The sequence below is a fragment of the Somniosus microcephalus genome, chromosome 2 (genome assembly GCF_052327205.1).
Source record: "Somniosus microcephalus isolate GS21.2 chromosome 2, FLI_Smic_1.0, whole genome shotgun sequence".
NCBI lineage: Eukaryota > Metazoa > Chordata > Chondrichthyes > Squaliformes > Somniosidae > Somniosus > Somniosus microcephalus.
Genome location: NC_140988.1, coordinates 65,295,422 through 65,323,264, shown reverse-complemented (window position 1 = coordinate 65,323,264; position 27,843 = coordinate 65,295,422). Strand labels below are relative to the sequence as shown.

Genomic DNA, 27,843 nt, shown 5'->3' with positions numbered 1-27,843 from the left:
ATAAGGCTTTGTGGATGTTTTATTCAGAAAGGAATTTAAAGATAGTATTTTATGATCAATTTTTAAAGTACAATCGATTAATATATGTTGCGGGAGACAAATTAAACTTCAGGTTTTGATGTTAATATGTGGTGGAGGAATGGCTGTGCAGAGCGATGGAATGGATTTGAATGATACAATGGAATGATCAAAATGTTGTAAATGTTCTTAATGTTCAATAAATGATATAATTTTTTAAAAATGGGTAGCACACTTGCTTCTGAGTCAGAAGGTTGTGGGTTCAAGTTCCACTCCAGGGACTTGAGCACAAAAATCTAGGCTGACACTCCAGTGCAGTGCTGAGGGAGCACTGCGCTGTCAGAGGTGCTTTCTTTCAGGTGAGACATAGAAACATAGAAAAACAGGACATTAAACCAAGGTCCTGTCTGTCCTCTCAGGTGGATGTAAAAGATCCCATGGCACTATTTCAAATAAAAGCAGGGGAGATCTGACTCAACAAAATCAAAAATGAGTTCCCTGGGACCTCTCTTTTATATCTACTGCTGACCGGCTAACCACACTATTGGCAGTAGCTGGAGACCACAGGAGGAAATTCATGTCCTGGGGAAAACTTCTTAGGGAAAAATTGAGAAAAAAGGGCGTATACATTCAAAGGACATTACATGTCCTCAAAAAAAGATAAATAGGTTCATATGTGAAACCAAAATACCTATTAAAATGATTAAGGTTCTGTAATATGTTCTTTGTACAGACACATCTGTCATAGAGAAGACAGTGGACCCACGCTGCCAGTGCATCAAAACTACTGCTCACTTCATCCCTCCAAGTAAAATCAATGATATTGACATTGTTCCAAGCAGTCCCCATTGTCCAAATGTAGAAGTGATGTAAGTCTTATTGATGAACTAACTGTTGATGTATATATTGGTATTTATCAATTATGAGTATGTTTATTTTGCCATTGTTCATGGGTACTCCAGGGCACAGGCAGTACAGTGGGTGATTGGGTGGAGAGTGGGACAGGATCCAGAGAAATGAAGGAGGCATGTGAGCAAGGAAAAACAGGCAGGAGAGCAAAACAACTTAAAGCTAGAAAGGGGTTGAAGCAATGTGTGAGGTTCTTGTTGGAATCTGTTTGATGCCAACTCTGAACTGGGATTGGTAAAGTCAGAAGAACATAAGAATTAGGAGCAGGAGTAGGCCGTACGGCCCCTCAAGCCTGCTCCACCATTCAATAAGATCATGGCTGATCATCGACCTAAACTCCATGTTCCTGCCCGATCCCCATATCCCTCGATTCCCCTAGAGTCCAAAAATCTATCTATCTCAGCCTTGAATATATTCAACGACCCAGCATCCACAGCCCTCTGGGGCAGAGAATTCCAAAGATTCACAACCCTCTGAGTGAAGACATTCCTCCTCATTTTGGTCTTAAACGGCCTACCTCTTATCATGAGACTATGCCCCCTAATTCTAGACACTCAAGCCAGGGGATCAACCTCTCAGCATCTACCCTGTCAATCCCCCTCAGAATCTTGTATGTTTCAATGAGTCATAATTATTGTAGGGGGGCATCCTTTTCGGGGTTTATGGTAAGTTACCTTCCTTTACCTGGTTTATGGTAATTTACCTGGTCAAGCAGCTTTTTGCCACTGCACCTCTGACCAATCCCAAACAGCGGTTTCGAATCGCTAAACCCCACCTTCCAGTTCTGACTGGAGGACTTATAATTAATGATATATTAAAAACAGACAACTGGTCTGGATGTGAGAAAATCACTTTTATTACACTAAAGAAAACTACACCACACAATTTTAGTAATCACTGTACAATTGCTTAAATGGGGGAAAACAGGCGGCAAAAATGAGGGATAAATGGCTACAATGTTAATTAAACAATCTTAGCTATTTCCCTTAAATTACCACCCCCCTTTAACTCCTTACTAGATTGCCTTGCTGAGGAGTCAGAAACCTGCTCACCTGTGGTCCAAGGAAGTAAGAGAGAGATAGCTTCTCAGGAGCTATCTTTATATCCTGCCAGCTCCTGCTGTTTTGCGCTGAAAGGGTCTGTGTGCAAAATTCACACCCAAAGTTCGAATACACAAGAGAAAGGCTGTGCTTAGCTGATTCAAATAAAGCTTGGAGTGGCTTGAATGTGTCTACATTCTGGGGCCGAAGTTGTTCCCGCCTACATCCGGAGTTTAATGGGTGATTCAAAAACCCATTCATTCTGATCTGTCCCCCATCAAAGTCCTTTCCGTGGTTTTGATGTGTCCCATTATATGTAAGTGGTGTTGAATGGGGTTGGATTTCTGTGTGTAAACAGAAGCCCTTTGTCCTGTGGTCAGTCTCAAGTGGTTTAATCCCTTATGTCAACATCCTGCAATTTCAATAAATAAACATTGCTTCTGTAGAGAAGGGAAACTCCCTGGTTTGATTGACAGGTCTGACTGCCACTGCTTGATCCTCCCACTTACACAGACACTTCGAGCTGCTTCTCTTGTCCTTTTTGGCCATGCTTTTCTGACGGCCATTTTCAGACCCCTCTGCAATTTACACAGTTCAAAACTCAGAGGTATCATTTTAATCTTAAAGTCCTGATGTTGTCCAAGAGTTCTGGGTATGCTTTTAAAACATTGTCCAACCCAGCGACAATTCAAATCACACAATTCGTCATCCACGATGTGGACCAATATTTTCCAATCTTCAGGGATTTAGGGAATTTTTGCGAACCCCTACATTATGCAGTGAGCGACGGTCTTAGTGGGTTAAGGCCAAGAATGTAAGTCTTCTCAGGGCTGAGTTAGGTACTGAACGGGGAGACCAGAACTGGGCAGAGTTGCATGGTTGGTATTGAAACTGGGGGTTTCTGGACACTTGCCATTTTTATACAAAATGAAATGCAGCAAGTTCCCTTCCCCACTTATACAAAAACAAAATACTGCAGATGCTGGAAGTCTGAAATAAAAACAGAAAATGCTGGAAATACTCAGCAGGTCCGGCAGCATCTATGGAGAGAGAAACAAAGTTAACGTTTCAGGTCGATGACCTTTCATCAGAACTGGAAAAAGTTTGCTTGTCATTTTAGTTCTCCGCCTGACTCCCGCTCTGACCTCTCTGTCTTCGACCTCCTTCATTGTTCTATTGAAGCTCAATGTAAGATCGAGGAACAACACCTCATCTTTCGATTAGGCACTTTGCAGTCTTCCAGACTCAACATTGAGTTCAACAATTTCAGGTCATAACCTCTGCCCCCACTTTTTTGGGACGGCAGCTGTTGCTAATGATTCTGCGATTCCCATTTACAGCTCCTCTAGACCCATCTTTTAAGAACATAAGAACATAAGAAATAGGAGCAGGAATAGGCCACTTGGCCCCTTGAGCCTGCTCCGCCATTCAATAAGATCATGGCTGATCTAAGGCTCAAAGCCACTTCCCAGCTTGCTCCCCATAACCCTTCACTCCCTTATCTTAAATGTGTCTATCTCCACTTTAAATGTATTTAATGACCCAGCCTCCACAGCTCTCTGGGGCAGAGAATTCCACAAATTTACAACCCTCTGAGAGAAGAAGTTCCTCCTCATCTCAGTTAGAAAAGGGCGACCCTTTATTCTGTGACTGTGCCCCCGACTTCTAGATTTCCCCATGAAGGGAAACATCCTCTCTGCATCTACCCTGTCGAACCCCCTCTCTGCTCCCGCTGCTTTTGAACTCTCCCGGGTTTTGCTGCTCCCGTTGCTTTTGCACTCTCTCATGTTTTGGCGCTCTCGCTCTGCTCCCGCTCTGCTCCCGCTGCTTCTGAACTCTTCTGCGTTTTTGCGCTCTCACTCTGCTCCCGCTGCTTTGGAACTCTCCTGGGTTTTGGCGTTCCCGCTCTGCTCCCGCTGCTTTGGAACTCTCCTGGGTTTTGGAGCTCTCGCTCTGCTCCCGCTGCTTTGGAACTCTCCTGGGTTTTTTGTTTCTTTACCTGCCCCATTACCATTTCCTTTTGCTTTGTAGAATCATCCCTTTTGTCATTTAATCTCTCCTGCCTTCCACCCTATCACAGACCTTCCCTTTTGTTCTTTCCTCCCCTGCCCCCTTTCCCAGCCCCTGTACTTGCTTAAAACCTGTTATATCTCTAACTTTTTCCAGTTCTGATGAAACGTCTTCGACCTGAAACATTGACCCTGTTTCTCTCTCCACAGATGCTGCCTGACCTGCTGAGTGTTTCCAGTGTTTTCTGTTTTCATTCCCTTCCTCACTTGATATTTTCTTGGCTGATAGCTCAAGCAATCTATGTTTTGTGGCATATGATTAGTTGATACTTAGTCAACCAACACCCACAGAAAAATCCATACAGACAAGTTGGATGCAAAGAAGTTTCTTTATAGATAGATTTTATTTACAGTGTGGGTAGATAACTGAGAATTTGAAATAATTTTACAATTCTTTTCAGAGTCACACTTAAAACCGGTAGGAAAGTTTGTCTGGACCCTGAAGCCCGCTGGGTGAAGATATTGATTGAGAGGATTTTGGAGAATAATTGATAGAATTTTCTGAGTAAGTTTCCATTTCTGTGTATGGTTAAGGGACAGGAGGGATAAGGACACTGTTTCACTTGGGTACATATGGCACAAGGCAGTGACAATGTATAGAAACATCGGAACAGCACACACAGTGATGGCTAGCAAACCTGCACCTGTACTGGAGTTACGCTGTTATTGGGGATTCCCATAAAGTCACTCTAGTGTTGCCACACACACCATGGTGCTCTGCGGGATCCCTACACCCTCTTGCATTCCTTTACAGATGTCAGATCAGCAGCAGTGTATATACTCTGCCATTGCTTGCAGGGAGCTGTGAATAATCTGGAAGGACTGCCTGTAGAGCTTTTGGTGATTAATCAGTTCAGCTCAGTATACAGCCCCTTTCAGGCATGAATCAGTGGAACCTGCAGCAGTTGCAAATCTGCCCTCCCCCCCCCATTCATCTTGTTAATACTTCCATTGCACCTGGTCACCTGTGCTCAGTACATCACCAAATGCTCCCTCCTGCCTCTCCCTATTTGATCTCCCAACATGGATGTAACATTGGTGCTTGTGGGGTCTAGACTGCTTAATAGCTTCCTGCTCCTCCCTAGTGTCAGCTTTGTAATCATGAGAGCCTCACACCCAAAATAAAAGTGATATGTGGTAGGATGGGGAATGTAGCACATGGACAAGCAGTAGCAAGGCCAATGGGGTGCCATGTTACTGATGGGCAGATATACCTCCCTGTTCCTCAGTGATTGAGTTCAAAGGGATAGCAGAAGAAATTGAAGCTGCGATTATTTTGTTGGGCTGCCTGCCACCAGTCCACCAAGCTCTCCCTTGTCTATTCCCTTTATAATATGCAAGGCCTACCCCTCCTGCTGAGTGTGGTGTTGCAGGTTGGTTGCTCTGCCACCATTGTGGAATCTCTTTCTAAAGCAGTGGGCTGCTTACTGTTCGATATGCAGAACAAATAACATTAGCATACAACACAAGAGGCATCCCAAAAAGTAGCCTATATTCTAACAGGTGTGAAAGAATGAGAACCGAGCAAATAAGGTGTTTGAGGAACCACAGTGAGTAAATGAGAGCCGGTGTAACAGCTATGTGAGGTGAAGGTAGGCTTGGCTTTTGTCAACTACCAAGCTGGAATTTCAACTTCACCGACAGGTATTTATGGGCCAGTGGTTTGGGACTGCCTTGTTGATGTGGGCTGAGTGCTTACTACAGGCGTTCCTTTCCTTTGAGTGGGTAACTTGGCACTTTTACTCAGTCTTTTCTCCCATGACCTATGCACATTTGAGGTTGCCTCAACGCCGTTGGCCACCTTCCGCCATGCTTGCTGTACAATGGCTCTAATTGGAGGATTCTCCACAACCCCACAGCTGGCCACTTTGCTCTGTACCACCTTCTCATTGCAGACCTACAGGCTATCTTGGTTAAATGGGGCAGACATGTTTACTTCCCCAGCAACCAGGATTCATTAAAATAGATGTTGTTTCCCTTTGAGTGCAGCAGCCCTTAAAAAGCTGCTGACTCTGGATACATAGGAACAGCAGTACATAAGAACATAAGAACATAAGAAATAGAAGCAGGAGTAGGCCAATCGGCCCCTCGAGCCTGCTCCACCATTCAATAAGATCATGGCTGATCTGATCCTAACCTCAAATCTACTATCACTCTACATCCCACCCTAACCCATGTGATCTCCTGGAAAACCAGATAAAAACCTAATGGTCAATTTGGGAGAAAAAATCTGGGAAATTCCTCTCCGACCCATCTAGGTGATCGAAACTCATCCAGGAGATCACTCTGTCCCTATATTTTCACAGTACTTACCTTCTGTAAAAGGTGATCTCCACCCCAGCCAGGAACAGGAATAGAACCATCTCCTGAAATCTAACACAGAATTAGAACACAAGAAGTAGGAGCAGAACTAGGCTACATGGCCCCTGGGCCCGCTCCGCTACCCACAGGGCCATGACCGTTCTGAACCTAGACTCATGTCCAATTTCCTGCCCGCTCCCCGTAACCCCTAATTCCCTTTACTTCTAGGAAACTGTCTATTTCTGTTTTAAATTTATTTAATGATGTAGCTTCCACAGCTTTCTGGGGCAGCAAATTCCACAGACCTACTACCCTCTGAGTGAAGAAGTTTTTCCTCATCTCAGTTTTGAAAGAGCAGCCCCTTATTCTAAGATTATGCCCCCTAGTTCTAGTTGCACCCATCATTGGGAACATCCTCACCGCATCCACCCGATCAAGCCCCTTCACAATCTTATATGTCTCAATAAGATCGCCATTCATTCTTCTGAACTCCAATGAGTAGAGTCCCAATCTACTCAACCTCCCCTCATATGTCCACCCCCTCATCCCCGGGATTAACTGAGTGAACCTTCTTTGTACTGACTCGAGAGCAAGTATGTCTTTTCTTAAGTATGGACACCAAAACTGTATGCAGTATTCCAGGTGCGTTCTCACCAATACCTTGTACAACTGCAACAATACCTCCCTGTTTTTGTATTCTATCCCCCTAGCAATAAAAGCCAACATTCCATTGGCCTTCTTGATCACTTGCTGCACCTGCATACTAACTTTTTGAGTTTTGTGCACCAGGACCCCCAGATCCCTTTGTACTACAGTACTTTCCAGTTTCTTGCCATTAAGATAATAACTTGCTCTAAGATTTTTCCTGCCAAAGTGCATAACCTCACACTTTCCAGTATTGTATTCCATCTGCCAAATCTCTGCCCACTTACTTAGCCTGTCTATGTCCCTTTGCAGGTTTTTTATGTCCTCCTCACTCACTACTTTCCCTCCCATCTTTGTATCATCTGCAAACTTTGATATGTTACACTCAGTTCCCTCCTCCAAATCGTTAATATAGATTGTAAAGAGTTGGGGACCCAGCACTGACCCCTGCGGAACACCACTAGTTACTGATTGCCAGTCTGAGAATGAACCATTTAACCCAACTCTCTGCTTCCTGTTAGATAGCCAATCCTCCACCCATGCCAGAATATTACCCCCAATCCTGTGATTTTTTATCTTGAGCAATAATCTTTAGTGTGGCACCTTGTCAAATGCCTTTTGGAAGTCTAAATACACTACGTCCACTGGTTCCCCTTTATCCACCCTGTATGTTACTTCCTCAAAGAACTCAAGCAAATTTGTCAAACATGACTTCCCCTTCAAAAAACCATGCTGACTTTGTCCTATTAAATTATGTTTATCCAAATGTCCCATTACTGTCTCCTTAATAATAGCCCCTCGAATCTGTTCCGCCATTCAATTAGATCAAAGCTGATCTATATATTAACTCAATCTACCTGCTTTCATTCCATAACCCTTAATATATTTACTGAACAAAAATCTATCAATTTCAGTTTTGAAATTTTGAATTGACAAAGCATCAACGGCTTTATGAGGGAGAGAGTTTCAGATTTCCGCTACAATTTGTGTCAAGCAGTGCCTCCTGACATTACCCCTGAATAGCCTAGCTCTCATTTTAAAGTTATGCCCCCTTGATCTGGATCGCGAGGGGAAATAGTTTCTCCCTCTCTACTCTATCAACTCCATTAATCATCTTAAACACCACAATTAGTTAACCCCTTGATCTTCTATATTCAGGGAAATACAAGCCTAGTCAATGCACCCTGTCCTCATAATTTACATAAGAACATAAGAACTGGGAGCAGGAGTTGGCCATTCGGCCCCTCGAGCCTGCTCCACCATTCAATAAGATCATGGCTGATATGATCTTGGCCTCAACTCCACTTTCCTGCCCGCTCCCCATAACCATTGACTCCCCTATAGTTCACAAATCTATCTACCTCCACCTTAAATATATATTCAATAACCCAGCCTCCTCAGCTCTCTGGGGGTAGAGAATTCCAAAAATTCACGACCCTCTGAGAGAAGAAATTCCTCCTCATCTCCATCTTAATTGGGCGACCCCTTATTCTCAAACTATGCCCCCTAGTTCTAGATTCCCCCACGAGGGGAAACATCCTCTCAGCATCTACCCTGTCAAGCCCCCTCAGAATCATATAAGTTTCAATAAGATCACCTCTCATTCTTCTAAACTCCAATGAGTATAGGCCCAACCTGCTCAACCTTTCTTCGTAACACAACCTAGTGAACCTTCTCTGAACTGCCTCCAATGCAAGTATATCCCTCCTTAAATAAGGAGACCAAAACTGTATGCAGTACTCCAGGTGTTGTAGCAAGACTTCCCTACATTTATACTCCATCCCCCTTGCAATAGAGGCCAACGCTCCATTTGCCTTCCTAATTACTTGCTGAACCTGCATGCTAACTTTTTGTGTTCCATGTACAGGGACCTCCAGATCCCTCTCTACTGCAGCATTTTGTAATCTCTCCCCATTTAAATAATAATTTGCTGTGTTATTCATCCTACAAAGTGGATAACCTCACATTTTCTCACATTATACTCCATCTGCCAAATTTTTGCCCACTCACTTAACCTATCTATATTCCATTGTAGATTCTTTGTGTCCTCCTCACAAATTGCTTTCCCACCTATCTTTGTATCATCAGCAAATTTGGCTACATTATATTCAGTCCCTTTATCCAAGTCATTAATATAGATTGTAAATAGTTGAGGCTCCAGCACTGATCCCTGTGGCACGCCACTAGTTACAGATTGCCAACCTGAAAATGACCCATTTCTCCTGACTCTGTTTTCTGTTAGTTAGCCAATCCTCTATCCATGCTAATATATTACCCCCAACCCTGTGAGCTCTTATCTTGTGCAGTAACCTTTTATGTGGCACCTTATTGAATGCCTTCTGGAAATCCAAATACACTACATCTATGGATCCACCTTTATCCATCCTACTCGTTACATCCTCAAAGAACTCTGGCAAATTTGTCAAACAACATTTCCATTTCATAAAACCATGCTGACTCTGTTTAATTGTATTATGATTTTCTAAATGTCCTGCTACTACTTCCTTAATAATGGACTCCAGCATTTTCTCATTCACAGATGTTAGGCTAACTGGCCTATAGTTTCCTGCTTTCTGTCTCTCTCCTTTCTTGAATAGGGGTGTTACATTTGCGGTTTTCCAATCTGCTGGGACCTCTGCAGAATCCAGGGAATTTTGGTAGATTACAACCAATGCATCCACTATCTCTGCAGCCACTTCTTTTAAGACCCTAGGATGCAGGCCATCAGGTCCAGGCGACTTCTCCACCTTTAGTTCCATTAGTTTGCCGAGTAATTTTTCTCTAGTGATAGTGATTGTTTTAAGTTCCTCCCTCCCTATAGCCCCTTGATTATATATTATTATTGGGATGCTTTTAGTGTCTTCTACCGTGAAGACCGATACAAAATATTTGTTCAAAGTCTCTGCCATTTCCCTGTTTCCCATTATTAATTCCCCAGTCTCATCCTCTAAGGGACCAATATTTACTTTAGGTACTCTCTTCCTTTTTATATACCTGTAGAAGCTCTTACTGCCTGTTTTTATATTTCTTGCTAGTTTACTCTGATAATCTATCTTTTCCCTCTTTATTATTTTTTTAATCAGCCTCACCCCCATATCATTATAGTGAATCTGCGCTGCACCCCCTCCAAGGCCAATATATCCTTCCTGAGGTGTGGTGCCCAGAACTGAACGCAGTATCCAGATGGAGTCTAACCAGAGCTTTAGATAACTGTAACATTACTTCCACCCCTTTGTATTTCAGCCCCCTCGAGATAAAGCTCAACATTCCATTAGCCGACTTTGTTATTTTTTGTAGCTGTCCACCAACTTTTAGTGATATCTGTAACTGGACCCCTAAATCTCTCTGCTCATCCACAGCTTCTCACCAGTTAGAAAATACTCTGATTTATCTTTCTCTGGTCCAAAGTGGTGACCTCGCACTTTCCCACATTAAACTGCATCTGCCACAGTTCTGCCCACACACTTAATCTATCAGGGGGCGATTTTCTCACTGGTGGCGAGTTGGAGGCGGGTTTCGGCTTGGGTGTGTCAGAAACTCGCCTCCACTGATAGTTTTCAAACAATTGCGATTTTCCCATGATTGGCCACTTGATTTCAGAGGTGTTGGTGCCTTGCTCAATTAGTGTTTTGGGACTGAAAATCGTCTCTGTTGACAACACTTTTCCAGTCTGATGTTATGGCTTTTTGCTCCCTTGGCTCATTCCACAGCATTTCTGCGTCTCCTGCACCACCTCCAACATATTCTGAGAAACAATTATATCCAATTCCAAGGCAAGGGTCTACCCGAGGCTCTTGGATGAGGTGCTGCAAATGTTGTTGGAGGGGGTGACAGCTAGCATGGAGGTGCTCTTGCACTCATCTCAGAGGAAGAGGCCTCCCAAAGAAACCAAGGCCGTGTGGGTACAGCTGGCAAGGGATATAACCTTCAGATCTGTGTGCAGATTGGGAGACTGTTTCTGTGTATTGATGAAATATCATCCCTGTTGGAAAGCATTAACATGATTTGATGCCAAAATATTGGCGTTATGCCATCTGTTACTTAGCTTTAGGCAGCTCCACATTGCGGGCAATGCCACACTTGCATTGTTAAGTTGGTGGCCTGAGTGAAACGAGGCCAGAGAGACATGTCCATTGTCAATGAAGTCCTGGCATGGAGCCAAGGACATGTGCCAACTTGGCCAACCTATACAAATCTGGCCATGATAAGTTAATCCCTTGCATCTCTGGCAGCCATGTGCTCGCGTGCTGCCACTGCCGCTGGTCGAAACACCGGCGCTCTGACCTCCTCCTGCTCCTCCTCCTCCAAATCATCATCCTCTTCCTCACCCTCCTCCTCCTTCTCATCCTCATCCTCATCTGAGGTCCAAGATGAAAGGGAATGAATGTTTCCCATTCTGCTTGCAGATGCCTACTAACAGAGAAACATAGAAAGATAGAAGATAGGAGCAGGAGTAGGCTATTTGGCCCCTCGAGCCTGCTCCGCCATTCAATGAGATCATGGCTGATCATCCAAACTCAGTACCCTGTCCCTGCTTTCACTCCATATCCCTTGATCCCATTAGCCTTAAGAAATATATCTAACTCCTTCTTGAATATATTTAATGAATTGGCCTCAACTGCCTTCTGTGGTAGAGAATTCCACAGGTTCACCACTCTCTGGGTGAAGAAATTCCTCCTCATCTCTGTCCTAAATGGCTTACCCCTTTTCTTTAGACTGTGACCCCTGGTTCTGCACTCTCCCGCCATCGGGAACATCCTTCCTGCATCTAGTCTGTCTAGTCCTGTTAGAATTTTATAAGTTTCAATGAGATCCCCGCTCACTTTTCTAAACTCCAGCGAGTATAAGCCCAATCAACCCAATCTCTCCTCATACATCATTCCTGCCATCCCAGGTATCAGTCTGATGAATCTTCGCTGCACTCTCTCCATGGCAAGAACATCCTTCCTCAGATAAGGCGACCAAAACTGCACATAATACTCAAGGTGTCATCTCACCAAGGCCCTGTACAACTGCAGCAAGACATCCTTGTTCCTGTACTTGAATCCTCTCGATATGAAGGCCAGCATATGATTTGCCTTCTTAACCGCCTGCTGCACCTGCATGCTTACCTTCAGCGACTGGTGCACAAGGACACCCAGGTCTTGTTGCACTTCCCCTTCTCCCAATCTATTGCCGTTCAGATAATAATCTGCCTTCCTGTTTTTGCCACCAAAGTGGATAACCTCGCATTTATCCACATTATACTGCATCTGCCATGCATCTTCCCAATCACCCAACCTGTCCAAATCATACTGGAGTTTCTCGGCCTCCTCCTCACACCACACACACCCTCCCAGCTTTGTGTCATCTGCAAACTTGGAGATATTACATCTAGTTCCCTCATCTAGATCATGAATACATATATTGTGAATAGCTGGAGTCCTAGCACTGATCCCTGCGGTACCCCACTAATCACTGGCTGGCACTCGGAAAAAGACCTGTTTATTCCAACCAGTTCTCTATCCAAGTCAGTACCTTACCCCCAAACCCTTGTGCTTTAACTTTACACGTGGGACCTTATCGAAAGCCTTCTGAAAGTCCAAATGCACCATATCCACTGGTTCTCCCTTATCTATTCTACCAGTTACATCCTCAAAAAATTCCAGTAGATTAGTCAAGCACGATTTACCTTTTGTAAATCCAGGTTGACTTTGTCCGATTCTGTCACTGTTTTCCAAGTGCTCTGCTATTACATCTTTAATAATGGACTCTAGCATTTTCCCCACTACTTCCTCGTTTTCTCTCTACCACCTTTTTTGAATAGTGGGGTAACATTAGCTACCCCCCAACCCATGAGAACTGTTGCAGATTCTATAGAATTTTGGAAGATGACCAGCAATGCATCTACTATTTCTAGGGCCACTTCCTTAAGTACCCTAGGATGTAGATTATCAGGCCCTGGGGATTTATCGGCCTTCAATCCCGTCAATTTCCCTAACACCATTTCCCTACAAATACTGATTTCATTCAGTTCCTCCCTTTCATTAGACCCTATGTTACCCGACATCTCTGGGAGGTTAATAGTTTATAAAGTTTAAACGGTCTTAATTTTGTGGCTTATAGTTTCTAAGGTCTCTGTTGTGTAGCGGGGACTGCTAGGAAACAAGGGCTATTGTGTATATCATTTAATTGTAGTGTAATTAGTGGTATTGATTTGATTTAATTTAATTTGAATTAATTAAAGGGTAAGTCATGGCAGGACAGCTCGGCCCCGTGGCATGCTCCTCCTGCATTATGTGGGAAATCAGGGACACTTCCTATGTCCCTGACAACCATGTGTGTGGGAAGTGTATCCAGCTGCAGCTACTGGCAGACCACATTGCAGCGCTGGAGCTGCGAATGGATACATACTGGAGCATTCGCAATGCTGAGGACGTCATGGATATCATGTTTAATCAGTTGGTCACACTGCAGGTAAAGGCTGCACAGGTAGGAAGGGAATTGTTACCATCAGGCAGAGTAGTAGGCACAGGCAGGTAGGGCAGGGGTCCCCTGTGGCCATCCCACTCTCAAACAGATATACCGCTTTGGATATTGTTGAGGGAGATGGCTTATCAGGGGAAGGCAGCAGCAGCCAACTTCCTGGCACCATGGGTGGTTCTGCTGCACAGGATAGGAGGAAAAGAATGGGAGAGCTATAGTAAAGGGATTAGATAGGCGTTTCTGCAGACGCAAATGAGAAGCGCTCATTGTAAGCGGGGCGAGGTTCTTCCCAGGAGGTCCCACAGTTGATGGAGTCAAGCTGTAGCACCTCCAACTTCGGAAGGCCTTCTAAAAGTGCTCAGAGACCTATTAAAGCCAAGGTCTGGCACCTGCAAGTAAGCCTTGCTGCAGTGAACGAGGTCTTGTTAGACCTGCAGCAGTGAGGAGGCCAGCCACAAGTCAACCCACCAGGTTTACCTGGCGTGGTTCAGAAGTTGCGTGAAGCACGCCAAAATGATGGTAAATTCAAGAGGGCCTCTCAAAATAGGATTAGAGAGGCCCTTAACAAGTATTTGCAGTAGTTAATTAACGCTATGGCCAGCTGGAGGCAGGAGCGTTTCCCGACCGCCAAAACTGGCACCGGCAAAATCCCACGGAGGCGGGTTGGAGTCGAGTTTCTGACCCGATCTCACTAATTCAAATTTTCCCAGCTTTCCTGCCTCCAAACCCACCTCCTCCAGCATCAGAAAATTGCCCCCTCAATGTCCCTTTGCAACTTTCTGCTCCCATCTACACTATTTACTTTGCCACCTAACTTGGTGTGATCAGCAAACTTAGATATACGGCTGTCTATTCCTTCATCCAAGTCATTTATAAATATAGGGTGTAGTGGCGCTTCTTAGTTTCCAAACAGGCAGCCACTGAGCTGTGGGGCTGTTAACAACGAGTAGACGCGTGTCGAAATAAAACGTTCCCAAACGTAGCTTTGTCTTTTAAATTGTTTACTATAACACTTCACAAACAGAATTACAAAGCAAACACGTATAAACGAACACGGTCAAAAACTGTATTGCTCCAAACCTCACAACTTCTGCCTCCTTCAGCCACGTGGAGTTTAAACTGTAAAATGGCTGCATACCATGTGTGGCTTAGGGACTGTGCCATTGTGGCAAGAATGAAGGGGGTGTCTCGGACTATACTACTGGAGCAAGAAAATAGGGGGTTTCTTAATACAATAAGTCAATCAGGTAAATTAACTGTATTATGCTATTTAACCAATATTTTAAAGTATTTTCTTAAGCTTTTATAGCTCTTACATTCCGGCCCCTAATTGACTAGGCACATGAAGCGTATCAATTACTCAAACATTAAGAGTCATAAACTAATGAGTTCAACATATTTACAATATAAGTGTCCACTTTTTTCGTTCAGGAACTTTTCACGCTGCTTCTTGTAGCAGGCAGAGCTTTGTGATCGGTCTTTCCAGGGTACTGGTCTTGGTTTGCAAACAAACGCGACGAACGACGCCTCTGGAGTCTGGCATGGTCTTAATTATTTTTCCCATCAACCAAGAATTTCTAGGGGCTGAATCATCCACGATTAAGACAATGTCTCCGACAATGAAGTTCCTCTTTATTTTGGACCATTTTTGACGCTCCTGTAGCAGAGGTAAGTATTCTCTTGTCCATCTGCAGCACTGTTGCCTCACAGCGCCAGGGACCCGGGTTCGAATCCGGCCTCGGGTGACTGTCTGTGTGGAGTTTGCACATTCTCCCTGTGTTTGCGTGGGTTTCCTCCGGGTGCTCCGGTTTCCTCCCACAGTCCAAAGATGTGCAGGTTAGGTTGATTGGCTATGATAAAAATTGACCCTTAGTGCTAGGGGGATTAAATACATGGGGTTACTGGGATATGTGTTGGGGTAGGGATTACGGGGATCGGGTGGGATATGTATCGGTGCAGGCTCGATGGGCCAAAATGGCCTCTATCTGCACTGTGGGGTTACTGTGAATTCTGTGAATCTGTTCCAGAAAAGGTCTGACATATACTGAACTTGCCTCCACTTCCGACGGGCCTACAGATCTTCCTTTTTGAAGGCTCCCGGGGGCATGGCTGGCTGTGTTTTCAACAACAACAGGTGGTTCGGAGTCAGGGCTTTGAGGTCATTGGGATCATCTGATGTCTTAGTTATCGGTCGGTCATTAATGATGGCTTCGACCTCGCACAGAATGGTTTGGAGTCCCTCGTCGTCGAGCGCGTGCTGCTTCAGTACAGAACTGAGTAGTTTTCTTACGGTGCGTATCTGTCTTTCCCAGACACCTCCATGGTGGGATGCAGCCGGAGGATTGAAGATCCACTTAATTCCTGTTTGCATCATGGCTTCCTGTATTTTAAGCCGATTCCAACCTTCAATAGCTTCCCGTAGTTCTCTCTCCGCTCCGACGAAATTAGTGCCATTATCAGAACGCATAATGGACACCTGACCTCTTCTACAGACAAAGCGCCGCAAGGCGTTAATACAGGAATCAGTGTCAAGCGTGTGTGCCACCTCAATATGAACTGCTCTGATGGTCAAACAAGTGAAAAGCACACCATATCTCTTGACAAGGCTCCGTCCTCGCTTTACCTCGAAAGGCCCGAAATAGTCCACCCCTACGTTTGTAAATGGGGGCTTGTCTGGTAACAAACGGTCTTCAGGCAGGTCTGCCATTTTCTGCTCCCCAGCTCTAGTGTGTAACCGTCTGCAAACAATGCATTCAGAGAGTATTTTTCTTATTACAGAATTAGCTCCTGGAATCCAGTATCTTTGTCTTAGCTTCGCAAGCACGTGATTCCTCCCACTGTGTCCAATACTCTGGTGTATATGCTGAAGAATGAGAGTAGCAACCCGGAGGTCCTTAGAAAGGATAGCAGGATGCTTGGCCTCCTCTGGCATAGCAGATTTGTTTAGTCTCCCTCCCACCCTCAGTACTCCATCTTGCAGTGTAGGGTCCAGCTTGTAGATATGACTACCTTTCTTGATTGGAGTATTTCGCTGTAAAGCTTCGATTTCTTCTGGGTATCTTTGTCTTTGACTGAAGCAAACTATCTCCATCTCAGCCTTGGCCAAATCCTCCACGGTCAATGAATTCTTACCCAATGTGGTCTTGTGCTGATGCATATACTGCTGTAGAAGCATTCTCTGCTTATCGGGGTTACTTTCAGACTGACTGATAGTGGCTCGGTACTCTTTTCTCTTACTGCTCAGGTGTAGCAGCAACTCTTTCAACCTTAGAAACCATGCAACTGCTTTCCTCAACTGGTGCCATCCTGAGAAATGGTTAACAAGCTTGTTCACTGTGTCAAAGTTCTCTTTCATAGTTATGAGATTTACTGTGACTGATCTCTTGACTTCGACGTCGTCTTCAGCAATCTGACTTGGCATATCTGGTCTTTCTGGCCATGATCCCTCTGTTTCCAGCAGATAACTTGGGCCTTGTATCCAAGTTTCACTCCTCATGAAGTTTTCAGCCTTCAATCCCCGTGAGGCTTGATCTGCTGGGTTTAATGAGGTGTTTACATACCTCCATTGAGATGGTTGTGTAGCTTCTCTAATGGATGAGATTCTGTTTGCTACGAAGGTCTTGAAGCGTATCTTCTCATTCTCTATATACTTCAGCACCGTCGTGCTATCCGTCCAGAAGACAGATTCTTCTAGTGGGAGCTGTAACTCTTTCCGCATCGCCTGGTCAACTTTAACTGCAACAACCGCTGCCGTCAACTCCAGTCTCGGGATGGTGACTTGCTTCAGCGGAGCCACCCTGGATTTCCCCATGAGGAAGGCACAATGTTTCTGGCCCTGTTGATTTGTCAGCAAGAGGTAAGTAGCCGTGCCATAGCCGTCCTCACTGGCGTCCGAGAAATGATGTAGTTGAGCCGTCTTTGTAACTCCAAAACTCACGGGCTTGATGCATCTACTGACATTGAAGCTAGAAAGTTGTTGCAAATCTGTCAACCATCTGTGCCATCTCTGAGCTTGACCTTCTGGGATATCTTCATCCCATCCTCTCTTGTCTCTACACAGCTCTCGTAGCATCAGCTTCACCGGCAGAATGAGTGGTGCCAGGAATCCAAGAGGGTCGTAGATGGAACTGACCACGGAGAGAATCCCTCGTCTTGTGGATGGTCTTTCGTTCACCATTATCCTGAAGTTGAACGTGTCTGACTCAATGCACCATTGTACACCAAGAGCTCTCTCGATAGGAAGGACATCGTGGCTCAGGTCCAGACCTTTGACTTCAGTGGCTCTTTCCTTTTCTGGGATAGAAGCTAGAACTGCTCTGCTGTTGCTTATCCACTTAGTCAGATGGAATCCTCCATTCGAACACAGAGTTCTAAGGTCTCTTGACAGTGCGATGGCATCGTCTTCTGTTGACACGGACTTCAGACAGTCATCGACATAAAAGTTTCTGAAGATTGTCTCCACAGCCTCTGATGGTGCTTTGCCTTTGCCATCTTCTGCAGTTTTTCTGAGAGCGTAGCTTGCACAGCTGGGAGATGATGTGGCTCCGAACAAGTGTACGGCCATTCTACATTCCACCATCACTTGACTAACGTCGCCATCTGGCCACCAAAGGAAACGCAGAAGATCAGCATCTTCATCAGGGATTCTGACTTGGTAGAACATTGATTCTATGTCTGCCATCATGGCAACGAGCTCTTGTCTAAACCTAGTCAAGACGCCAATGAGGGTATTAGTAAGATCAGGACCTTGACGCAGCAGCTTCAGTGAAGTTCCTCTGAATGAGGCGGCACAGTCAAACACTACACGGATCTTTTTCTTCTTTGGGTGATACACACCGTGATGAGGAATGTACCAGACCCTTCCATCGTCTCTGTTCAACTGTTCCTCGGGCACTTTTACAGCATAGCCTTTCGCTATGATGTTTCTCATGAAGCCTTTGTAGTCTTCGTGAAAGTCGGGGTTCTTGTTCAGCTTTCTCTTTAGACTGATGGCGCGTTGCTCTGCTATGCAGCGATTGTTCGGCATCTTCGCGGTCTGTCTTCTCAGTGGCAAACCAATGTGATAGTGGCCATCAATGAACTGTGTAGACCTTGTCATCAAATCCATGAACTGATGGTCTTCTTGTGACATCTCTGTCTTTTCCTCACAGCTGCGTTCTGAAAAGTCTGCGTTGAACTGTTGTATCAACAGCTCTTCAATGCTTGCGATAGAGATGCGATTAACTGTGACATTTTGTCGTTCCTCCTTGTTCGACTTGTTGCCATCATCTCTCCTTACCGGTCCATTGACTACCCATCCAAGGGCTGTCCTGACGGCGTAGGGTCCGTCATCCTTGCTGTTTATCACCTGCCATGGCTCCATAGTTTTGTAGGCATTGGTTCCAATTAATAGGCAAATTTCTGCTTCAATGTATGGGAGACGCACCTTTTCTAGGTAAGGCCATCTATCCACATCCTTCTGCAGGGCTAAGTTCCCTATTCTAACAGGAATCTCCCTCTGTGTGAAAACATTAGGCAGGTCTATGAAGTCCTTCTCTTCAAGTCCACACACTTCTAAGTCTGACAGGATATAACTTTGCATTGACTTCTCATGACCCATGGTGCGTAATAGGATTTCTGTTCTTCTGCCTCTAACGTTCAGCTGTCGCATGAGTGATTCTGTGCAGAACGTTGCTGAACTACCTGGATCCATGAAGGCGTAAGTCTCCACAAGCTTCTCGCTCCTCTTAGACTTGATCTTTACTGGTACGATGGCAAGAATACAATCACTGTCACCGGCCCCAGTGAGTCCACAAGTCTCTGGTTCTAGCGACACCAGAGCACTTGAAACAACCTTCTCGTCGGTATTGTTTTCTTCACTCTTCTTAGAGACTTGTTCTTCTTTATGGATATGCAGCAGACTGGGATGTTTCCGAGTGCACTCTCTGCATGTTGTTCTTTGCTTACAGTTTCTACTCAGGTACCCCTGAGAGAGACATCCAAAACATAGGCCGTTGTACTTCAGGAATTCGATTCTGTCCTTATGTGGCTGTGCTTTGATGTCGCTGCAGAAATCCAATGTATGATTCTTCTGGCAGAATAAGCATGGCTTCTGAAAGGCATTAGCAGGCGTCACTGTGCTGCTCTTTTTGGGAGATGAGTTCTGGGGCCTTTCTTCCTCGGCCTGAGTGATGATAGTTGCAAAGCTGCTTCCCCTGGAACCACCTTTCCTGAGAGTCTTTGATTCAACAGGCTTGGCTTTCACTCTTCCATCGGTGGTCGGGCTGGCATCCTGGATGTTTCCAAACAATGGGTCCCTAGCAATTTTAGCCTGTTTGTCTATGAAATTCACTAAGTCTGCAAACCTGGCTCTACTTTTCCGTCTCTCCATTATCTCAAAGGCTGTTCTTCTCCATTGTTCTCTCATCCTGTAAGGAAGCTTAGAGATGATGATTCTCATAGTCATAGGATTGTCCATCTCTTCCATGAATTCAACATCCTCCATGGTGTTGCGACATCCTATGAGGAAAAGAACATATGCGTTCAATGCCTCTCCGTCCTCCGATCTGATTGGGGCCACTTGGTAGCCTTTTCAATATATGCAGTGGCTATCTTCAGCTCGTTACCATAGTGCTCCTGCAGCAACTTCCTGGCTTCTATGTATCCCCGGTCCGGTTTCATGTGTTCACAGCTTCTGACCAGGTCTTGTGGTTTACCACTGGTGTACTGTCCCAGGTAGTACAACTTATCACTGCTGCTCTCTGTTTTGGAGTCAATGGCTTGTTCAAAGGATCTGATGAAGGGCTTATACTTGAGTGGGTCGCCTTGGAACACTGGTATGTCTCTTTGAGGGAGTCGAAACAGATTCTGTTGTTTTACAAGCATCTCTGTAATTTCGTTCTGACGTTGCATCACTCGGTATAGGCTTCTCCCTGTGTCTTCAGGCCTCTGGTGGTCATCAGCAGGGTCTAGTCTAGACCGTCTGACGTCTGGGGTAGCATCACATGCTCCTGTTAGTGGAGAGGTCACTCTTCCACGCTGTAATGCCAGGGGATTGCCTTCGGACTCTCTTGTAACTCTTGAAGGTGCCCTGGATCCAACTCTATGTGACAACATTGACTGGCAGTATTCGCTCCCGCCGTCCCGTGAGCCTTCATAATCTTCATACGCACTCAACCTGGCATCTGAGACCACGATAGCTGTTTTTATCTCCAGCTGTTCTTTCTTTGCCTGCACCTGGGCCTGTTGGTTCTGCAGTTGGGCCTGTTGGGCTTGCACTTGGGCCTGCAGTTGGGCCTGTTGGGCCTGTTGGGCCTGCAGTTGGGCCTCTTGGACCTGCAGTTGGGCCTCTTCCCGTTCAAGAGCTTGCTTCTCCGCTAAAGATGCTGCGCGCGCCATCAACGCCGCCCGTTCAACCTCCTCTCTCATGCGTCGCGACGAGCTTGTGGTAGAAGCGACTGACCTGCGTCCAGAAACAGAGCTACCTTCTTTTCGATTTTTGCTCAGTCTGGCGGAAGTCTCTGAAATGCTATCGTCTGGTCCGACTTCATCGTCAACTTTATCTTTCTCTGCTGTATCGGCATCTTGACGAATCTTTAACATCCACTGTTCTGTGGCCTTGATATAGTCCTTAATGCTGGTTGATTTAAGATCAAACCAGTTGTGCTGATCAGCGTTTCCCTCTTCTTCAGACAGAAGTGCTAATACATCTTCATTGAGTACATTAAATTCTTCATGCAGCTTGGAGAAATCGTAATACATTATGTCTTCAGCTTTCTTAATATTAGCATTATCTTCATTTTTCCAGTTATCTGAGCTAATTTAGCCTTCCTTGCACCTATGCTTCTATGTAACTTCTCTTCCATTGCCTTTGGGGGGAGCTTTATTTCCCTCTTTTGGCCAGCAATCCTTCTGGCTGGGGGAAGCTCCTGGCTCCGTAAGGCCTCGGCCATTTTACCCGCAGCTCTTATTTAGCTTCTCAATAGAATGAACAAAGCAAGTAACAGTCACTGTACCTTCGCTTTCTTATATTGTCGTCTGGCTCCGTGACCATTCATGTATACGTTCGCCGACGATTCCGTCCTTTCCTTCTTAGGGAGCAAGTTTTTGACTAATGTAGTGGCGCTTCTTAGTTTCCAAAGAGGCAGCCACTGAGCTGTGGGGCTGTTAACAATGAGTAGACGCGTGTCGAAATAAAACGTTCCCAAACGTAGCTTTGTCTTTTAAACTGTTTACTATAACACTTCACAAACGGAATTACAAAGCAAACACGTATAAACGAACACGGTCAAAAACTGTATTGCTCCAAACCTCACAACTTCTGCCTCCTTCAGCCACGTGGAGTTTAAACTGTAAAATGGCTGCATACCATGTGTGGCTTAGGGACTGTACCATTGTGGCAAGAATGAAGGGGGTGTCTCGGACTATACTACTGGAGCAAGAAAATAGGGGGTTTCTTAATACAATAAGTCAATCAGGTAAATTAACTGTATTATGCTATTTAACCAATATTTTAAAGTATTTTCTTAAGCTTTTATGGCTCTTACATAGGGAAAAGCTGAGGCCCCAGTACAGGTGCCTGGGGGGCACCATTAGGGCGGCACGGTGGCATAGTGGTTAGCACTGTTGCCTCACAGCGCCAGGGACCCGGGTTCGAATCCGGCCTTGGGTGACTGTCTGTGTGGAGTTTGCACATTCTCCCCGTGTTTGCGTGGGTTTTCTCCGGGTGCTCTGGTTTCCTCCCACAGTCCAAAGATGTGCGGGTTAGGTTGATTGGCTATGATAAATTGACCCTTAGTGTTAGGGGGATTAAATACGTGGGGTTACGGGGATAGGGTGGGATATGTGTTGGTGTAGGGGTTACGGGGATCGGGTGGGATATGTGTCGGTGCAGGCTCGATGGGCCGAAATGGCCTCTATCTGCATTGTGTGATTTCTGTGACTTCTGTGATTAGTCACATCCTGCCATTTGAGTGCATACCCATTGGGCTCAATTTTGCCAGTGTGGGCGGGCTGGGGCGTGTCAGGTGTTGTTTGAGTCCTGAACCCGACTCCAGTGTGATATGGGGAAAAAGAGCAATTTTCCCCTAATTGGGCAATTGATTACCAGCGTGTGGGAACCCCTGGCCCAATTAATCTTTCCATCCTGAAAGTCGCCTCCCATGACGTCATCAGTGCTGCTGGATTTAAGGCCTGCAAGCAGCCTTGCTTCTTCTGGAGACTGGAAACCCTTTGTGTTATGTTCATTAATAAATAGACATTCTTATTATGAACACAGCTAGCTTTTGCTAGCTACTTTTATTGAGCACATGTGAACTTGTACAGCATCTTGTAGAGGCTTCCATCTTGACTGCTGCCTTGTGGGTAGCCTAGCCTCAAGGGTAATGTAGTCTTAATATATATACAGCTGGGTAGTGTAGTCTTAATACATACAGCTATATACAGCTCTACACAGCTCTACGGCTCCACCTAGTGTCCACTATAGAATGACATGTTTTTGATCGTACATCCCCCTTTCTTTGAGGTTTAACAAAATCAATATCAATCAACTTTCAAGAAAACAATAAAGATAATATCAGTAACACTTTTGTTAGTGCTCTATAAACATAAACATTTTCAAAACAGTCAACATATTTTCAAAGCTTTACATTGTACTCAAAGATTAAGTCTATCAGGCTTTTTTTTACTTCACGTGTGGATCTTCTCAACACAGGTAAGTCTGATGTGTCTTCATGAGATTGTTCTGGCGGTGAATGACAAGATGCAGTTGCGGCATTGTCATCAATCTGCTTTTGTATAGATCGAGGTCTCCTTGCGATCTTTGCTTGGAGAGGGTTTCAGTGTTTCCTTCACTCTTCATGCCATAACTCTCAATGTAGTCAATGCACTCTCGAAAAACTGCTGGCAGCTGGATCCCATCATACAGCATAGTCCTCTCAGCAGCCTCGGCTAGTGGAACACCAAAGATTGGCCTGAGGGAAGAAGGAGTATCCACCAGAACTGCTTCCTGCTCTGGTGCAGGCTTCTTCTTTTTCTTTTTCTCTTTCCACTGCTTAACAACATCTGCTGCGGTTATATCTTTGGACTTTTTCTCCTTGTGTTTTTCCTCTTTGTGCTTTTCTTCCTTTGGCTTCTCTTTGACCTTAAAGTCTTTTCTTTCTTCTTGGAGAAACTAGGTTTTTTGAAGACATGGATACCCTTTGGCCTTTTCATCCTTGATGGGCTCTCTGCTTCATCACCTGAGTCATCTGGTCTGCTTATGGTACAGTTTATATGGTAGACTCTCTTGACCAGTTCTAAGTCTTCACAAGCTTTGTTACCTAGTATCAAATCAAGTCTTTCAGCCACAACAGAAAACATGAGATGATGCACTTTGTCTTTGACTGTCACTTTAAGTCTGCATACACCTAAGCTATCTATTTTCTGTCCATTATAGCTCTTCAGTAGTGCTGACTTTTTCTGTATTTTGGGCTTTTCTTTCATATTTTTTATGTCACTCATACTGATTAAGTTTGCTTTTGCTCCAGTGTCCAGTTTCAATGTAACTAATGCTCCATTTATCTGCAGTGGGATCATCCATTTGTCCACTTTTACTGCATTGACTTTATGTTCAGCATTGTCCATTTCTGAGGGCTGCACATTTTCTGTATCTTTTTTGATATCGTCACATAACACCATTCCTACAAAAAATGTCTCACTTAAATCAGTGTCCTCAATCACATTAACTTGTTGCCCTTTCGTTGTTTTTACTTTCGAAAAGCATTGTTTGGCAAAGTGATTCTTTCCATTACACTTTGTGCACATTTTTCCAAACGTTGGGCATTGTCTTAACTGGTGTTTGTAACCACAGCGTTTACAATTAAAAATTTCATCCTCCGATTGCTTTTCATTTCTGTTCTGCCCACATTTCTTCCCCTTGTAGGACACAGCACTGACAGCAGCATTTTCACTCATTACAATCGCATCATTATTGATTTCACTGAAAGTCTTCGCGTGCTTTCGAGCTAGCTCGCTGGCTTGGCATATTTTCACTGCATTTTCCAAATTTAGTTCGGTTTCTCTCAACAGACGTTCCCTGACTTTTTTATCATGAATACCAAACACAATCTGGTCACGAATCATGGATGATTTCAGCTCAGAGAAATTACATGTCTGTGCTTTCAGTTTCAGATCAGTTATAAAGCTAACAAAAGTCTCATTTTGTTGCTGTGTCCGAGAATGGAAGATGTGTCTTTCATACGTCTCATTCTTTTTGGGAGAGCAATGTGCATCAAATTTTTTTCGCACATCTTCTAATTTTTCTCTGTTCTCCGCTGGATTAAATACAAATGTATTAAATACCTCTATTGCCTCTGGGCCTGCAACCGTGAGCAGCAACGCTATCTTCCTTGCGTCTGGCTTCGTACCGAATCCGATGGCTGCAATGTAGAGTTTGAATTGCTGTTTAAAAGTCTGCCAGTTGTAGTCGATTTTTTCTGTGAGATTCAAATTCGCCATGTCGCTTTTCACAATTTTCAGCAGATCTTCACCACCCTGGTACCATGTTATGTTCATTAATAAATAGACATTCTTATCATGAACACAGCTAGCTTTTGCTAGCTACTTTTATTGAGCACATGTGGACTTGTACAGCATCTTGTAGAGGCTTCCATCTTGACTGCTGCCTTGTGGGTAGCCTAGCCTCATGGGTAATGTAGTCTTAATATAGATACAGCTGGGTAGTGTAGTCTTAATACATACAGCTATATACAGCTCTACACAGCTCTACGGCTCCACCTAGTGTCCACTATAGAATGACATGTTTTTGATCGTTACACTTTGGACATTGTATGAAAGACTTCATTTACCGACCATGTCCACCAGCAAGTAAAAGTGTGCACCTGGATTTGATGAGCCCTCCCTCCAAGCTCTGGTGGAGAGAGCAAGATCTAATAAGGAGGTGCTCTTCCCTTCCTCAGGGAGAAAAAAGCCACCACAACAAACTAAAGCTGTGCAGCTGCAAGTGGCCAGAGAGGTCAATGCCATCTCTATGTGCTGCAGAACCTGGCTGCAGTGCAGGAAGAGGTTTCATGACCTTCTGCGCACTGGAAAAGTGAGTATGACTTTCCCTTCACCCTCAATCTGATCCCCATTGCCTCTCCTCACCAGCACTCTGCTTTGCCAACCTCTCCCTCCACATCCCACTTGACACTTACATCCCTGTACCCTTACCCATTCCCTCTCTCTCTATGGTCACATTCACTTAACTATTCGACCATGCAGCCCTCACACTCTCTATCACTGTGATGCAATGACAACTTACAACACACAGGGAGGGCCCTTTGTCTCCTTCTAAGCATCAATGCTATGGAATCTCTACACTCACTCCTTCATTCTCACTCAAACTCCACTTGTGTCCCTCATTGCAGGAAAAGAGAGCCCACAATAAGAGGGAAAGAGCAAGGACAGGAGGAGGGCCACCCTCAGTAGCCCAGCTCACCACCTCGGAGGAGGCAACCCTGGAAATTGCCGGGATCAAGGAGGATTCCCAAGTGGGGGACAGATAGGCAGGCGCATCACAGCAAGCTGGTGACAGAATAGTTTGGCATTTCTCTCATTGACATTGCATGAGCCACTGATAATGAATCTGATGCTCTAACAGATTGACTTATGATCATCTGCACTATTCAATGTGCATGTAACCTTGACCTCACATCTCTAACTCTTTCCATTACTCCCCTACAGGACCAACGACAGCCCCCATCTCCACTGTCCAGGAGGAAGAGCCTGAGCTTCCAGACTCCTCAGAGGAAGCTGCAACCTCTGAGGGCGCTGCGTCAGCAGAATTAAGCACACACATCACCAGTGCAGACACTCACACCTTGGTGGGACCTTCGGGACATAGAGTAGAGTTGTCACCTGGTGTATCACAGCTCACAAGTGAGCATCAGCCGATGGTGGAGCCAGGGACCACAGTGGAGAGTCCTCGTCAGACGGCGCAGGACGCTCCCAGCTCGGCTCCGCTGCCTGCCGACCTGTGCCTCCGGGTCCATCCAGAAGGGCAGCGGTGCTGGAACTCCAGGAACAGGTGCAGGAGTCTCTGGCAGGTTTTGTCTCCAGGGTCGCTGCGAGTGTGGAGCGAATGGAGGAGTCCATCGCTAACATGAGCAGAGCCTTTGTGGAGGCATTGGCACATGAACGCATCACCGCGGAAAGGATGGTAACCTCCGCGGAAAGTATGGCTTCTGTAGTGGGGAGGATGGCTACGGCCATGGAGGAGATTAGTTGCCAGGGTCGTGAAAACATGGTCATTGTTCACAATAGACTCACATCTCTTGAGGAGCGATGGTCAGCTATTGAGCATACAAACCAGACATTCATGCAAGTCCTCGGGAGTAGGACTTCAATACAGAAATGGGTCCTCATGGCTCCCCTGAAGTGCAGCAAGGTGCTGTCAAGCCACTTGCTAGCTCTGAAGTGGGGCTGACCCATGAGAGGGATGTTGGTGGCAGCCAGCAAGGAAGTGGGGGCTCCTCTCCAAGCGCTCACACGACCATGCCACTGCAAAGCCCTCGATCAGAGCCCCAACAGAGTCCCTACCCAACTGAGATCAGCATCTCAACCCCTGCACAGCCGCAGGAGCAGCAGACTGTTGCCGAGCCCTCACAGGTTCGCAACCCAAAGGACGCCCGCCAAAGGTGTCAAGACAGGAGCAGCAGGAAAGTGAGCAAGGGGCCTCCACATCTGCTGAAGCCACAGGGGAAGCACCACATAGGAGCACGTGTAAGAGGAAGATAATGCACAAGTAGTCACAAGGGTAGTCAGTTGGGTGTAATGTTATGTTTAATGTTGAAAAGCCATCAGATGCTTATTGCCATTAAAAATTCTGATGGCAAACTGTTGCACTTGTGGCATGTGTCATGTCCCTAATGGGACTTCCACATTGAGGGCTTAGGATTACTTGCAATTGTCAGTATGGTGGTCAGAGTGATAGGAATCCGTAGGTTCTTGGCCACTGTCGAGGGTCTGATAAGAAGGTGCGAGGCAAACGTGTTTGATTGTGCAGGCTAAGCAAATCTGGCCAAGATGAGTGCGTCCCTTGCATCCCGGGCAGCAATGTGCTCGCATGATGCTGCCGCTGGTTGATGCGCCTCTGCAAACTATTCGTTGTCGCTCTCCTCCTCCTCCTCATCTGAGGAGACTATATGATGAGCCACTTGTTCCTCAGGCATCTGCAAGCCACGATGCTGTGCCATGTTGTGAAGTGCACAGCAAACGACGACCATTCTGGAGACCCTGGCTGCTGAGTACTGCAGGGCTCCACCTGATCTAGCAAGGCATCTGAAGTGCATCTTCAGCAAGCTGATGGTTTGCTCTATTATGGATCTGGTGGACATGTGGCTGGAGTTGTAGCACTCCTCTGCTTCATTGGAAGGGCT

General features: G+C 45.4%; 1 protein-coding gene across 2 annotated transcripts in view; it reads left to right on the top strand.

Moving 5' to 3' along the window:
* LOC147122742 (interleukin-8-like) overlaps window positions 1–27,843 on the top strand; it is a 267,783-nt gene that overhangs the window by 204,001 nt on the left and 35,939 nt on the right. For both annotated transcript variants that reach the window (XM_086010020.1, XM_086010014.1), the window contains exons 2-3: window positions 752–887; window positions 4,438–4,541. In XM_086010020.1, coding sequence (XP_085866146.1) covers window positions 752–887; window positions 4,438–4,528 — 227 coding nt within the window. In that variant the 3' untranslated portion in view covers window positions 4,529–4,541. The remainder of the gene's footprint in view (window positions 1–751; window positions 888–4,437; window positions 4,542–27,843) is intronic.